At 41.5% G+C, this 12,617-nt stretch overlaps 1 protein-coding gene across 1 annotated transcript in view; it reads right to left on the reverse strand.

Moving 5' to 3' along the window:
• TMEM255B (transmembrane protein 255B) overlaps positions 1-12,617 on the reverse strand; it is a 226,715-nt gene that overhangs the window by 200,853 nt on the left and 13,245 nt on the right. The window contains exon 4 of the mRNA XM_007942404.1: positions 10,576-10,638. Within this exon, the coding sequence (XP_007940595.1) occupies positions 10,576-10,638 (63 nt within the window). The remainder of the gene's footprint in view (positions 1-10,575; positions 10,639-12,617) is intronic.

Below are 12,617 nucleotides of genomic sequence, written 5' to 3' on the forward strand. Positions count from 1 at the left end.
ATAATACTAGTAAAGAGCCTTATGGTGCACTGTTTAACTGTTCCTTACTAACCAAAAGGTTGGTGTTTCAAACCCACCAGTGACTCCACAAGAGAAAAAGAGCCTGGCAATCTGTTCCCATAAAGATTACAGTCTTGGAAATCTATGGGGCAGTTCTACTCTGTCCTATAGGGTTGCTACGAATAGGAATTGACCTGACAGCACACAACAGCAATAATAAGTGCTGCACTATCCATCTGTCAGTCAGTCAAGGGCTTTGAACTGGTTCTTCCTGGCTAACTTACAGCTAAGGAAGCAAAACAATAATGGACTCAAATTTGTAAAATGTGGATGTACCAGAACAATAACCAGAACAGGAAAAATTACAGGTTGACACCCTTCTAGAAACTTAAATCCCTCTTAGAAAACAAGAGCAGCATGCGCACTCAATAGCAACCAAATCTCTTGACTAACAGAATCAGGAACAACAGTGCTCCACTCAAAGATGGCAGCTGACTACACCACTCTGAATGTGTGTCACTCTGCACACTGTTGTTGTTGTTATTACGTGCCATCGAGTCAGACCCAACTCATAGCAACCCCTCCTTGGGCTTCCGAGGCGGTATCACTGCAGACGTAGATTGCCCAACTTTCCTTCCTTCCAAGGAGTGGCTGGTGGGTTTGAACCGCCAGCCTCCTGGTTAGCAGTCAAGTGCCTTAGGCACTATGCTACCAGAGCTCTGCCACTCTGCACAGTCCCGGCAATAATCCAACCTCCTCCATCAAGCTTCTGCAAGGGCTCACTCTATCTCTTCTGAGTCTCCCATTCCAAAGCTTCAACTTGTTTTTGTTTTCCCCCATTCTGGTTATCATTCCAGTATACTCACATTTTACAAATTGAGGTCTGTTCCTATTTCACTGCATCAGCCATGACTGAACTGGTTTGAAGCTCTAATTTGTCATACAGTGATGACTTGTATGTTGCTGTGATACTGAAAGCTATGCCACTGGTATTTAAAATACCAGCAAGGTCACCCATGGATAGAGCTTGCAGACTAAGACAGACTAGAAAGAAAGGCCTGGTGATTTTTTTCTGAAAATTAGTCAATGGAAAACTTATGAATCATAACAGAACACTGTCTGACAAAACTCAAACATACCAATAATTATGAAGATGGTACAAGACTGGACAACACTTTGTTCTGTTGTGCATAAGGTCTCCATGATTTGGAGCCAACTCAATAGCAACAAAGAATAATGACCATAAGAGCTACCTTCAAAGACAGAGACCCCGTAAATTCTCTACAACTTCATTTAATCCTTATATATAAGGAAACATGGAGTCTGAGAGTTAAATAATTTGCATTCATCAGTATTGCCTAACAGAATATTTGGTGCATAGTAGGTACTTAATTTGGACAATTCAATTATTTGTTGAGTTTGCCCAGGTCACATAGTTAGTTGATAACAGACTGGTTTGGGGTTCAAGTCTAAATACGTCAGAATCTAAAGAAATCCAGTCCCCAATCTTTCTCCCTTTGTATCTTTCTTCCTTTGTGTATCTTCCTTTAACTACTGCAGGTAAAGAGGGCTCTCAGTTTAAATTAATACTTAACTATTGAGAAAACTAGAAACAACCTAGCCTGATCTTCACAAGTAGTAAGCTCTTATCACATGTTTATTCCTTTCCCTCTGCACCCAGAGAAAAAAATGGAGAAAATATTAAACAAAACCTGTTTCTGGTATCATCTCTCCAGTCTCTTCCATGAGGTGGTGTTTTGTGACTTGAAACGCTAAATGGATATTTGATAGGAATAAAGCTGTAGATTCTAGTTAATGGTAAAAGAAAGTTGAAAGTGGTTCACCACTCCTCTTCCCCTGCCCTCTCCATTTCAGAACAAACCACACACATTGGAAGTAAAACCTTTCTTATAAAATAAAATGGAGAATTGTGATTGTATGTGTGGAGACAAAAACAGTTTTATATGTTCTTAGGTTACCTTGTCATTAAAATTTATTGTTACCGAATCAACTAGATATTATTCTCATCAGCATAAAAATGACACCCCTGTGATAATCAGTTGCCTATAGCATGATTTTCCTATAACTACAGAGAGAAAAAGAATGGAGAGAAATGGGGAATGGAGGCAAAGAATGATTTTAACTGACAGCTGAAATAGAAATGGGAGTCAAGGACAAATGGAAAGAGATATGTGCAGATAAAGAGGCCTAATGGTTTTATGAACTTGGGAAGCAGAGATGAAATCAAGCAAGACCTTTATCACGGGGAGAAGGCAAATTGTGCCATGAATTGAGAAAGAACACCCATGGCACATTATCCATCCAATGAAAGGGCTCAAGTGGAAAAGACAAGTTCAGAGGCAGCATAAATGCCATGGCAATCTTCTAAAGGGCCAAGGTTCCATTGATTATCTTGCTTTCATTTTAGTAAGTTACCCACCAAGAGCTTCCACATTTTCATCTCAGTCTTGGTATAGCCTCCTTCCAGGGCCCCTTCTATCCTTCCTGATTTTATCGTGCCTTTCCCAATGCAGGCCTCATTCTCCAGGTAATTTTGTCATGTTTTACGCTCATGTATAAACTCTTCTACTAGGGTATAAACTCTTGAGATTCGAGTTCCCCTGTGATTTTTCTGTATCCACCCTCCCACACCCTTTGCCTAACACAGGACTTGCACAAGAACATGTGCTTGTTAGATGTTTGTTGAAGAGATAAATGGATGGATGATAACAATTCATATGTGGCAAAGTTCAGGAAAGATCTAATGACCTTTAAGCAAAATGGATGGTTGTCTTTGTTATTGTTGGAGGCAGTTACAACTCCTTTGATGTGGAAGCAGTAATTTCTTTTTCCTATGGAAAATACACACTGAGCACCTGCATTTGCTCACAGATCCTGAGGCTCCAGTTACACAATATTTTCTGTGGAGTGGCAGCAAAACCAGATCTAGTGGTAGTTTTCCATCAGAAAATAATCCCTAGGGCTCTTTCTAAAGAGATATTTGATCCATATTTGAAGATATTTGGACCCATCCAGACAACTGATGAAATTTTCCAAACTGACATCATGTGAGCATGGCTTATGTAGCAGCAAAAATAAAGTTCCAGGCATTCATTTCAGACAGAACACTTTGATGGTCATGTAGCTGCAGGAAGCATAAACTGGAAAGTATTTGTCAGCCTATGTAAATTCTCCCACATTAACATACTCAACCTAATCAATGGATACCAGGATCAGTAAGTGAAAGTTACAGACAGGCAGACTGCAGATCAATTAGAGAGAGGAAGAGCTTTCTCATGCTCACCAGTCTATCAACACCCATTTATTGAGTCACTCACTATAAGACTACCTCCCTCCCACAGGAGTTCACAACCTCAGGGAAGAGACAGACAAAAGAATCAGCTGCCTTGTGAGGATGTGCGATGAGCCATCAATATCACGACACATCTGTATCTCAGCACATCTCTATCCCAGAGCAGCTGTACTGGGCCAGAGAAATCAATGCTCTGGGCACAGCATGCTGTGTTGGGATGCACTGATACTTTTTCTGTGTCTTTGCAACTCAGGTCTGAATCATTAAGATGACTGCCCATCATTAACCCCTGCTTTCCAGTGATTGCCTCAAACAGGAGAAAACCACCACGTCTTTAGCATCTCAGAGAAAGGAAATAATGGGGATCCAGATACAGAGAAATGTGTAGGTGTGGATCAGAGACCTTTTAGCTGGCCTAAGCCTCATCAAAATCCCGTGAGATGGAGACTGGTCTCTGTTGGGTAGAATAACAAGTCCAAGATCACACATACGGTAAGTGATAGGTCAGGTGATCCAGTTCTACCTGGTTTGGGGGTGTGAAATGTTGCCAACTGATAGAACTATTAGAAGATAGGCTGTCCTTAGCAGAATAAAGATCTTTTTAAATAATTAAAGTTGTTTAGTGAGCTTCCTAAGTGACAGGTTAAATTCTCCCAGACTTCACAATTAGGTGCTTAAAAACTGATACTTAATTTCCCTATAACTAAACTTAGTTTCTGTCACAAATCTCCAGTTAGCCTGATGGAAGAGAATGTGAGCACGTTTAGGTTTTCCAAGTCACTTCACTTCACTTCTATCCACCACTACCCCTACCCCGCCCTTCTCCCTGAAATCAGTGGAACATCTGGAGGGTTTATGTGGTAGCACTTTAGAGCCAGAACATGGGGGAAGGCAGTGAAGGAAGGTGCTTGGCATTCTCTACCCATCTCAGCTTTCATTCCAATATATAGACCCATCTCACTCCTCGGCATGGACTGAATAGTTTGAATGTGTTGTTGTTGTTATGTGCCGTCGAGTTGGACCAGACTCATTGCGACCCCTCCTTGGGTTTCCGAGGCAGTATTACTACAGAAGTAGATTGCCCCATCTTCCTTCTGAGGAGTGGCTGGTGGGTTTGAATTGCCAGCCTTCTGGTTAGCAGTCAAGTGTCTTAGGCACTACGCTACCAGAGCTCCTAGTTTGAATGTAGGAACGGTGAAATAAGAATATATTGCAGGGATGAGAGAGAAACATATTAGTTACTACTCCTCAACATGCTCCCACCACACCGGTCAGGGGAGGTGTTCAGGCAAAGGCTGGATGACCACCTAGTGAAGAGGCTGTAAGGAGGATTTAACCTTTCACAGCAGGTTGGACACATAATGTAATGGAAATTACCTCCTCCTGATGCTGCTGTATGATTGCATATCTTGTAAACTCTGATTTGATCGACTTGTGGAGGCTGAGGAGGAGGGGGTGACTGGTCTCACAGAAACACCCCCATCCAGACCTTCCATATACACACCTGTCTGTGCTATCTATCAGGCAGGAAAGCGGTGGTACCTCACAAAAGAGGACCGACCTTGGGCTGCCCAAAGCAAAACTCCCCATTTTCCTCTGGACCTTCTTCTCTTTGGCAGGAATAGAAAAGGGTACAAAAGTTCTTAGAGGCATCCTGGGCTTTAAGGAAAAGAAAGCTCAGCCATGAAAACACAGACCAAGCATGGGCAAGGGATGCCAGAAGGACCACATTTGGAGCATAAACTGACCATCCCTTGTGAGTATGATTACCCATAGCTACATGTTCCTCTCTGTGTCCATGTTCCTTTTGTTACTCCCTAACCTGTGGCGAAGTTGTGTCATTGCAAGGTTGAACTGGCTTGTGAGTGCCCACTTGGACATCAATAATTAGTGAGAATTTCAGAGGAAACTGAAGTCACTCTATGAGGTCCAGTCACCCATATGCATAGCCTCCCTCCAGCACCCACATTATGGTTTAAGTGTGATTTCATTGTGGAAGGTGGTGAGTTCCCTTCCTGAAGACCTGCATATCTTTCCAGTCTCATGCTTTTGGAAGAAGATACCATCTCTACCCTACCTGAAGGCATAGAGTTGTCTTCCTCTAAGTTTCCGCTAAGTTGTTTTCCTCTAAGTTTCAAGCCCCTACCCAACTCAAACCTGGTAGTAGCAAGACATCTTAGCTTCTATATAAGAAGATGAAAGGCCAGACATTCCCCAATAAGCCTGATGAAATTTATAAGTTGTCAAGACTCTAAGCAGTATAAGTTAAGTAGGGGAGATGGGGAGTAAGACAACCAAGACCCATCTCTCCCACAGCATTCAATGGAACAGGAAAAACAGGTTCACTCTAAATCAGACAGACAGAGTCCTGATATCCTAATCTACTGCAGAAAACGTGTTTCAATAAGTTAATTCTTACTGGCCCCATTGGTTCTTCTAGGCCAGTGGATTTTAAATTATGTCCTACAAGGATTCCATTATGTGTATGCCTGTGTACATTTTATGTATATGGGAAGGGGGAAGGATTCTGGGTTCCTACTTCTCCTTCAATGTCAGCTGGCCTGGACAAGATCTCCTTTGAATGGAAAAAAATCAGCAGTTAACAGAATGTTTTAGGCCCTTAACTTTTCTATCCTTGATGTTGTAGGACCATGCTAAATTACAGAACTATTAGTGAAATCAATGACTCATATGTCTGTTTGGGTAAGGAGCAGGATAATTCATTCATCAACAGAAAAGTATCAAATGCTGGCTCAATTTGAGTTATTCCTAGAATGTCACTGGAGACTAACATAATAATGGGCAGTGATAATGGTGGAATCACTTCTAATGATTAGATTTGCTTTTGATATTTCATCCCTTTAAATGAACAGAGTGAAATATTTACAGATGAAATGATGCAATGTCTGGATTTGTTCAAAAATAGTATGGAAAGGGAAGAGGTAAGTGGAAGTTGAAACTAAATTGTCCATTAGTTGATAATTGACAAAGTGGGGTCATGGCTACATAGGGGTTCATTATATTATTCTGTCTAGTCTTATATATGTTTAAACTTTTCCATAGTAAAAACATTAAATAAAAAGAAATCAAGGGGAAAAAAAGCATACGTATATATTTGGATGTATGTAATAAAATCCTTCTCTCCATAGCTGAAGTTTTTACAGCCTATTACCTGCTTCTACCACTTGTCTGTTAGTTTGTCATATACTGTGGTGGCTTGTATGTCGCTGTGAAGCTAGAAGCTATGCCACTGGTATTTCAAATACCACCACGGTCACCCATGGTGGACAGGTTTCAACAGAACTTCCAGACTTAGAAAGATTAAGAAGAAGGACAAAGTCATCCATTTCTTAAAAAATTGACCACTGAAAGCCTTATGAATAGCAGTGGAACATTGTCTAATATACTGTCAGAAGATGAGCCCCTCAGGTTAGAAGGCACTCAAAATACAACTGGTCAAGAGCTGCCTCCTCAAAGTAGAGTTGATCTTAATGATGTGGATGGAGTGAAGCTTTCAGAACCTTCATTTGCTGATGTGACACAACATAAAATGAGAAGAAACAGCTCCAAACGTTCATTAAGAATCAGAATATGGACTGTACAAAGTATGACTCTAGGAAAATTGGAAGCTGTCAAACATGAAATGTAATGCATAAAGATCAATACCCGAGGCATTAGTGAGCTGAAATGAACTGGTATTGGCCATTTTGAGTCAGACAATCATATGGTCTACTATGCCAGGAATAACAAATTGAAGACGAATGGCATCACATTCATTGTCAAAAAGAACATTTCAAGATCTATCCTGAAGTACAACTCTGTCAAATGCAAAACTCACTGCCGTCAAGTCGGATCTGACTCATAGTGACCCCTCCTTGGGTTTCCAAGGCAGTAACTCTACGGAAGTAGATTGCCCAACCTTCCTTCCGAGGGGTGGCTGGTGGGTTTAAACCTCCAGACTTCTGGTTAGCAGTCAAACGTCTTAGTCACTACACCACCAGAGTAATAGGATAATATCCATATGCCTACAAGGTAGAAAAGAAGCTCTGATGGTGTAGTGCCTAAGGCATTTGACTGCTAACCAGAAGGCTGGTGGTTCAAACCCACCAGCCACTCCTCTGAAGGAAGACTGGGCAATCTATTTCCATAAAGATATCGCCTTGGAAACCCAAGGAGGAGTCACTATGAGTCAGATCCAACTCAATGGCAGTAAGTTGTTTTTTGGTTTTTTTGTTTGTTTTTTAAATTAATGTTTTGCAAAGAGCACAATTCAATCCATAATAGTGTGCAGAGACATCAAGCAAGACAGCTGGCTCTGCCATATGAAACTGAGAAACAGAGTGGAGCAGGAACACAGGTGTGGGAAGAGATAGGACAGGAGACACAGCTGAAAAGGTAAATTGGTGTTAAATGGCAAAATACCCTCATGCAGTGTGAAGCCCTTCTCGCCAAAACCAGGTTTTTCCAAAAAAAACAATTCCAATCCCTCATACTTTAGTATAATCTTAGCTATCTCCTTCTGAGGTAGTTAAGATTTAATGTGTTTGAAACCAAAACAAACCAAACCCACTGCCATCAAGTAGATTCCAACTCATAGTGACCCCCTTTGGGTTTCTGAGATTGTAAATCTTCATGGAAGTAGATTCCCGTTTTGCTTCTGCAGAGTGGCTGGTAAGTTTGAATGCCCAGCCTTCTGATTAGCAGTCAGATGCCTTAGGCATTCTGGAATAAAATATTTTTCTTCACTATAAATTCTTAAATACCATTCAAGTGAGCAGGGCATACAAGGAGCCTTGGTAAGAACAGCTAGAGTTCTGCCATCTAGATGCAACGAAAGGTCTCTCCTCGTCCAAAGCAAAGAAGAATGAAGAAAACCAAAATTCATGGAAACAATTAATCCTAGTGATTGGTATACCACCCGATCTGCAGCCTATACGACTATGAGACCAGAAGAACTAGATGGTGCCTGGCTACCACTATCATCCACTTGAAAGGGGATCTATGTAGGAGATCCTTGATAGAGAGGGAGAACAATGTGGAACAAAACTCAAAATCATTTGGAGAAAAAAAAAGGGGGTGACCAGGTTTGCTGGTCTGATAGAGCCTGGTGGAACCACTGAGACTATGGCTCCTAGCTGCCCTTCAGATCTGTGGTTTCCAGCCAAACAAAAGACAGACATATGAGTTGAACATTTACCTCAAGTAGATACACTCCTTGGAAAGAACAATCATGGGAGAAAGAAGGGCTGTTTATGCACAGGGAGATAGCTCAGGGGGCAGGAGTCCATGGAGGGATGGACACAGGGAAGAGGTAACTATGGGGAGGAAGTGGGAGGGGAGCTGTTGCATTGTGGTAAACTGTGGTCAATGTCATGAGACAAAGTATATGTGAACCACTATATGGAAAGTAAATTTGCTCCGTAAACCTTCACCCAAATCACAATTAAAAAAAAAAAAAAAAAGAACAGCTAGAGCTTCTGGATGGTGCAAACAGCACTGATTGGCTGCTAACAAGAAGGCTGGAGATTCAAGTCCATCCAGAGGGGCCTTGGAAGAAAGGCCTGGAGATCTACTTCTGAAAAATCAGCCATACAAAATCCTATGGAGCACAGTTCTACTCTGACACACATGAGGTGTCCATGAGTCAGTATTTACTCAATAGCAACTGGTTTTTGGTTTTAATTCCAAAAACAGGAGTGCTCTCTGACAGAGAAATTACTTTAAAAAAAAAAAAAAAGAAGAAGAAGAAGAAAGAAAGAAAAAGGTCCCTCTTCTCCAGCTTGATGTAGCCTGGCCAGAATTAAACTTTAGCCTCCATTCACCTCCTTGTTACACAGCTGATACAAGAGATTGATTAGGGGATGGGAGGGCCCCTAGGAAGCCACCTCTTCCAGCTATAAGCCAGCCAAATGGAAGAACAGACAGGACTTAGGTGAGAGAGTTGGGGTGGGGGTAAGGGATGATGTAAAGGAGTCACAGAGGATATGCACAAAGCCAGGTGGCCTGCAACTAAGAATGAGATGCGAGGAGGAAAAGGCATTGGTGGCCTGTCTGTCCATCTCTTAAACCACCAGCAGGAGACTGGCAGTTTGCCTGGTAGTGCATCATGTCTCTCAATATTCATGGCATAACCTTTCATTTAACCAGAATGCAAGTTTCTCTTTACAACCATCATCTTCTCATCTTCAACCCTCTACCCTCATTCAATCAGGCACCATCCACTCCATGGTTAGTTTTATATGTGCAGCTTACATAAAAAGCAGCAATAGGTTTCTCCATCTCATGCTGGGTTATGAGAAACAATAGCAGCTAAGTTATTGGGGCCTTGCCTTTCAGGTGCAGGTAGGGGGAGAAACAGGGATAATCATGAGCTGTATGGGATTCAACCACTATAGGCGCTTCACAAACTAATTAAAAAACCCAGGGCAAGGCTACTTGCAAATCTGATGATAAATTAACAAGCCAGTGCAGGTAAGAGTTGGAAATACTAACACAATTCGATATAATAATTTGGAGATGAGATACAAAAATTCAATACTGGCTACCACAGTATTGAATTTGCAAAAGTCCATTATTTACTCATAGATATATTCTCCAGATACTGCATTAAAAAAGAAAAGATTCTAAATTGAAATGATTAATAAAGACACTAGTTTTTAAAACTGATCAATATAACTATTTATACACTCCACAAATCTTCATTGACTGCCTACCTAATGACAGGCACTGGGTACAGATTTCCATTCTACAAAGATCTTGTGAACTATGGACTTCCTTCTATTTTTCCATTTTTATCTATCCTCTCCTCAGTCTGAGAGGACCTAAACATTTACTTAACCCAAATGTAATAGGAGACTCTAGGGATATTGATTTAAAAAGGAGATGAGCTAAGTTACATTTTTTTTCCCTCAACTTTATATAGCATGGTTTAATTTGCCACCCCTCCTCCAACCTACCCTACCCCCTAATCTTTTCTCCCCAACCCTCAATCTTAGCTGCTTGGTCCACCATGTGAGGTTGTAAGGATGTAACCTACACAATCCCAGGGATGGTGCTCATTTAGACTAAGATGTGAGTCATACCTGCTAAGTCCTAGAGTCTAGGGTGTGCAGAATATGGCCTGGGAATCCATAAGCAATGGTCCTGAAAGTAGATGGAATGGGAGTTTCCTAGGAACCCCCACTACAGCTGTAACATTCTTTCCCAAAGAGCTAAAACTCCCTACCCACCTCACATTTGAAAGAGACGATGGATTTTCTTACCATTTGTCTTCTATTCTCCACCAGATTGATGCCAATAATTCCCAAGAAAGATCCAAAGCCCAGCTGAGACAAAAGGGAAAACAAGAAAGGAGAAAACACTCCAGATTACCATGCTGGCATCTTAATACTGACATTTAGCAGTAAATAATGCATATTAGACTGTGACTCTTTATAAAATATTTAATCTAATGCACTATGACCAGCCATTCCCACCTTATGAAGATTCAACCACTAACTGTCGGAAGGGTTCATTCATATTTGGCTGGCTTCCTGTGCTCATTCAAAGTTAGGTAAATGGATATAGCTTCAAAGAACCTGCTGAAACATGACTCATCTTTCCTCAGTTCAAATAGTTTTAATGTATTGTTGTTGTTGTTGTTGTTGTTGTTTGCCGTCGAGTCGGCCCCGACTCATAGCGACCCCTCCTTGGGTTTCCGAGGCAGTACCACTACGGAAGTAGGATTGCCCAACCTTCCTTCCAAGGAGTGGCTGGTGGGTTTGAACCGCCTGCCTTCTGGTTAGCAGTCAAGTGCCTTAGCCACTATGCTACCAGAGCTCCCCAGTTTTAATGTATATGTCACTTCAATTCTTGATTATAGAAAGCGAGAGTAATGTGCTCTTCCATATCAAAAAAAGACAAAACAAAAAACCTATTGCCATCTAGTCAATTCCAACTCATAGCAACCCCTCCGTAGGACAGAGTAGAACTGCTCCTACAGGGTTTCTTAGGCTGTAATCTTTCCAAGTACAGATCACCAGGTGTTTTCTTCCTAGAGCATTTGGTAGGTTCAAATCACTGATATTTTGGTTAGCAGCTGAGCACTTAACCACTGCACCACCATGGTTCTTTCCCCATGTAAGAGACAATATCTTCATAGTATAAAAAAAAAAAAAGAGTTACCATTGAATCGACCTCAACTCATGGCCCAAGGGTGTCAGAGTAGAAATGTGCTGATTTGGGGGAAGTAGATTGTCAGGCCCTTTTTCCAAGGCACCTCTGGTAGAATCAAACCTTCAACCTTTTGGTTAGTAATCAAGTGTGTTAACAGTTTGCACCACCCAGGGACTTCATCTTCATAGTAACCCAGAGCAATTCATCACCCATCTCTACATATCTGGTTGTCAGATGAGTGACTCACCTAAAATGTCTTCTACTAGACCTAGCTAAAGTCTGACCACTGGAGAATTATTCCTTTAGATGAAATAATAGGTAACTAAAACACAAGTGTATTTCCAAAGAACCTTTACACAGTAATCCACTGACACCTACTAATACCTGATTAGAGATGCACTTAACTGTCACTTTGAATTCAGGTGAGCAAACAGAACAGGAAGTCTTAGCGAAGATGAGAAAAGGTAGAAAGAAGGCTTGGGCTCATGGCTCTCTGCTCTCTCAGAGCAGTCAGATATGAGCCAGGAAAAGGAAAAGAGAAAGGAGGCGGGACTCTCCTGGACTGAGAGGGCAGAGCCAAACAAGAGGCCTTTCTAGAAGGCCTCACATGCTAGTGCATGGATGAACCACATCATGCTCAGTAAAATAGGTCAGTCACAAAAGGAAAAATACTGTATGATCCCACTTACATGAGGTAACAAGAATAGGCAAATATATGGAGACCAATGTTTATTAGTGGTTACCAGGGGAGGAGAGAGGGGGAAAGGAGTCATTGCTAGGAAGCATTAAGTTTCTGTTTATAGTGATGCAAAAACTGACAATGGGTAATAGTTGCACAACATGGTGAACATAATTAGGTTCACTATATTGTACACCCAAAAAACATTGAAAATAATAACATGGTACATTACATACACATACACACGCACACACACACACATATAAGTAAGGGGGCTCTGGTGGCATAGTGCCTAAGGCATTTGAATGCTAACCAGAAGGATGGTGATTCAAATCCACCAGCCACTCCTTGGAAGGAAGGTTGGGCAATCTACGTTGTTATGTGCCGTCAAGTTGGACCCAACTCATAGCGACCCCTCCTTGGGTTTCCAACGCAGTATCACTAAGGAAGTAGATTGCCCCATCTTCCTTC

The sequence above is a fragment of the Orycteropus afer genome, unplaced genomic scaffold, assembly GCF_000298275.1.
Source record: "Orycteropus afer afer isolate SDZICR_OR568_19922 unplaced genomic scaffold, OryAfe1.0 scaffold00089, whole genome shotgun sequence".
In the NCBI taxonomy this organism is placed as follows: domain Eukaryota; kingdom Metazoa; phylum Chordata; class Mammalia; order Tubulidentata; family Orycteropodidae; genus Orycteropus; species Orycteropus afer.